Genomic DNA, 2,337 nt, shown 5'->3' with positions numbered 1-2,337 from the left:
ACCCACCCCACCCCCTGCTCGGCGGGTGGGGGCGGCTCTTAAAGGGCTCGGAGCAGGACTACGGCGCCAGGGGATTGGGGCCTGGGAGGGGGGCTGAGGGTGGGGCAGGGGTGCGGAGTGCTGTAGGGTCAGTCACGTGCGTCCCACTTACTCCCTGGCTCCCACAGGCTCCCGGGCCGCTGGGCCTTGGGGGCAGCGAGAGCCTCTCCTCACTCGGGGAGGGGACCGAGGCGCCCAAACAACTCCGCCTGCCTTTCCTCCCTACCAGGGGCCTTGATCCATTGGGACCTGGGGCAGCTTTACAACCCTGGTTAGGGTTCGAGTCGTGTGTGGGTTCTCTGCTTCGGGGAGTCGGAGCTGGTAAGAGGGCGCCTGGAATGGCCTCCGGATCAGTCGATCTTTACGTGTGCCGGCGGCTGTGAGCCCCTCCATCTGATTCTCCATCCCAGCCCCTCTCTTCTGCCGCGGCTGTTTCCCACTTCCTGTTTTCTTCCCGGCTCTGGCGCCATCGAGGGCTGCCTAGAGTGGGGGAGGTGGTGGGGCCCCCCTGGAGGCCGGCGGGCTCTTCCTCTACCATCACCCCTCCCTTCCGACCCCCATAGTCTCTTGAAAAAGTTTGGGCAGCCACATGAAGTTGGGGGGTGCCCAGGAATTCTGCCCCCACCCAGTCTTTTAGTCTGGGAGAATCCCTACCCTACCTCTGAGATCCAGGTGTGCTTTCTGGGACCTAGCCATCTCAGCCCTTCCTGTCTGCTGCCACCTTTACACCCGATCTGTGTTTCTTGAACCTCTCTTTGAGTGCAACTGCTTTCTCCATCTCCCTGCCTCACTGGTCCCCCATGCTCCAGAAGTACTGTACCCCCCAAGCTTTCTCGGTGCAGAGCTGGTGTTTCTCTGATTTAAGCACGTGGACCCACATACAGCATATACTCACACATGCTCCCCTTGCCCGTGCCTGGCTCCTGGCTCCAAGGCTTGGGGAACAGAGCCCCATTGAGACTCCCTGACGTCACCCCCTTTCATTCTGCCCCCCCAAAGCTGGGAACAGGCCCTCATGTATGCTGTGTCCGATGAGGAAAACTAGTGTTGGGGTGGGCCTGGGTGTGGGGAAGGGTCTCTGCCAGGAGTGGCAGCCAGGGTCTAGGCCCTGGGGGGTGTCTCTCAGGGAAGGAGGTTAACTAGGGGGCCTGGGACAGCTCTCAGAATGCAGCTTGAGGCCTTTCCAGAGCCCCCCCACCTCCTTTTCGAGTTCCCTTTGTGTTGCATGTAGTCTCTCTCACTCCCTCTCTTCTGCAAAGTTTATTTTTAGCCTCCTGCTCCCCCGCTCCCAGGACTGTCGCTGCACACACGTTGCCTGGTTACCGGGACATGGAGGCTGNNNGCCGGAGCCACGGCCCGGAGTCGGGGTGCCTTGCCCCGGGCCCCCCAGCATGAAGACCCCGGCGGACACAGGTGGGGGCGGGGGCAGCACGTGTGGGGGAGACTTGTTGCCCCGGGAAACCAGGCAGAAAACTTTGGGGGGGCTAAAGGGGTCCGGGGGAGCCCCAGTGATTCCTAGTTCTGGGGGACCCCCAAGCACTCAAGACCTGTTGCTTCTTGCGGAGCGAAAGGGGGTGCTGCCTGGGACCCCCAATTTTGGGCTCCGGTCGGAGTGGTGTGGGTGTTGCGGATCCTAATCTTCTCATGCCCGAACCTCACAAGCTGGGCTCTCCCCCACTCCTTGGATCACGGGGGTGGCGGGGTCCCTCCCTGCCGTTCTGTCACGTTGCACTCTGGGGGCCGGGACGTGTGCGGGGCGGGGGGAGGTTGGTCCACGGGGCCCGCTATCCCCGGTTCTGCGCTGCGCGGTCCGGCCCGTGACCTTCACAGCTGCGCGTGCCCCGCATCGGGTTAGTGGGGGACACGGATGGCCTCCAGGAGGGCGTGAGTGGGGAGCCCGGGACTCGGGGCTCCGGGCTGCGCTCGCCCCTCCCCGCCCGTCTCCGCCGGCTCCTCGCTCCCCCGCCCGCACCGAGTCGCAAAGTTCCAAAGCGCAGCCCGAACGTTCGAAAAAGGAACTTTTTGTTTCCGACCTTAGAACGCGCTGCTTTAAGGTGGCTCGGGGGAAGACCTGGGTACCCTCCTCCCGCGCCGTCGGAGGCCCGGGGTTGAGAAGGGTGGGGAAGGTGGGGGGGGACGCAGACGCTCCCCCCTCTTTCTCCCTCCCCGATCCAGCTCTTCTCTTTCAGTGGGCCGTCTTTCCCTCCGCCTCTCTTCCCCGCCAACTTGCTCCTCCTTAAGGGGCCTGGGTTCCCCTCCCCCCTTGGTCGGCGGGCGGGGGGCATCGGGATTAACCCC

General features: G+C 63.9%; 1 protein-coding gene across 2 annotated transcripts in view; it reads left to right on the top strand.

Annotated features, from left to right (window-relative positions):
* Positions 1-127: 127 nt before the first annotated feature.
* Erf (ETS2 repressor factor) overlaps positions 128-2,337 on the top strand; it is a 7,682-nt gene continuing 5,472 nt past the window's right edge. The window contains exon 1 of one of the 2 annotated variants that reach the window (XM_048790817.1): positions 128-360. Coding sequence is in view for 1 of the 2 variants with exons in the window: in XM_015496783.2 (XP_015352269.1) it covers positions 1,431-1,452 (22 nt within the window). In the remaining variant the exon portion in view is untranslated. Of the gene's footprint in view, positions 361-1,381; positions 1,453-2,337 lie in introns of those variants that run through there. The other variant, XM_015496783.2, reaches the window with a different exon arrangement.

The sequence above is a fragment of the Marmota marmota genome, unplaced genomic scaffold, assembly GCF_001458135.2.
Source record: "Marmota marmota marmota unplaced genomic scaffold, marMar, whole genome shotgun sequence".
Taxonomy (NCBI): Eukaryota; Metazoa; Chordata; class Mammalia; order Rodentia; family Sciuridae; genus Marmota; species Marmota marmota.
The sequence above is the reverse complement of the archived record's forward strand: the minus strand, read 5'-3'. Positions and strand labels throughout refer to the sequence as shown.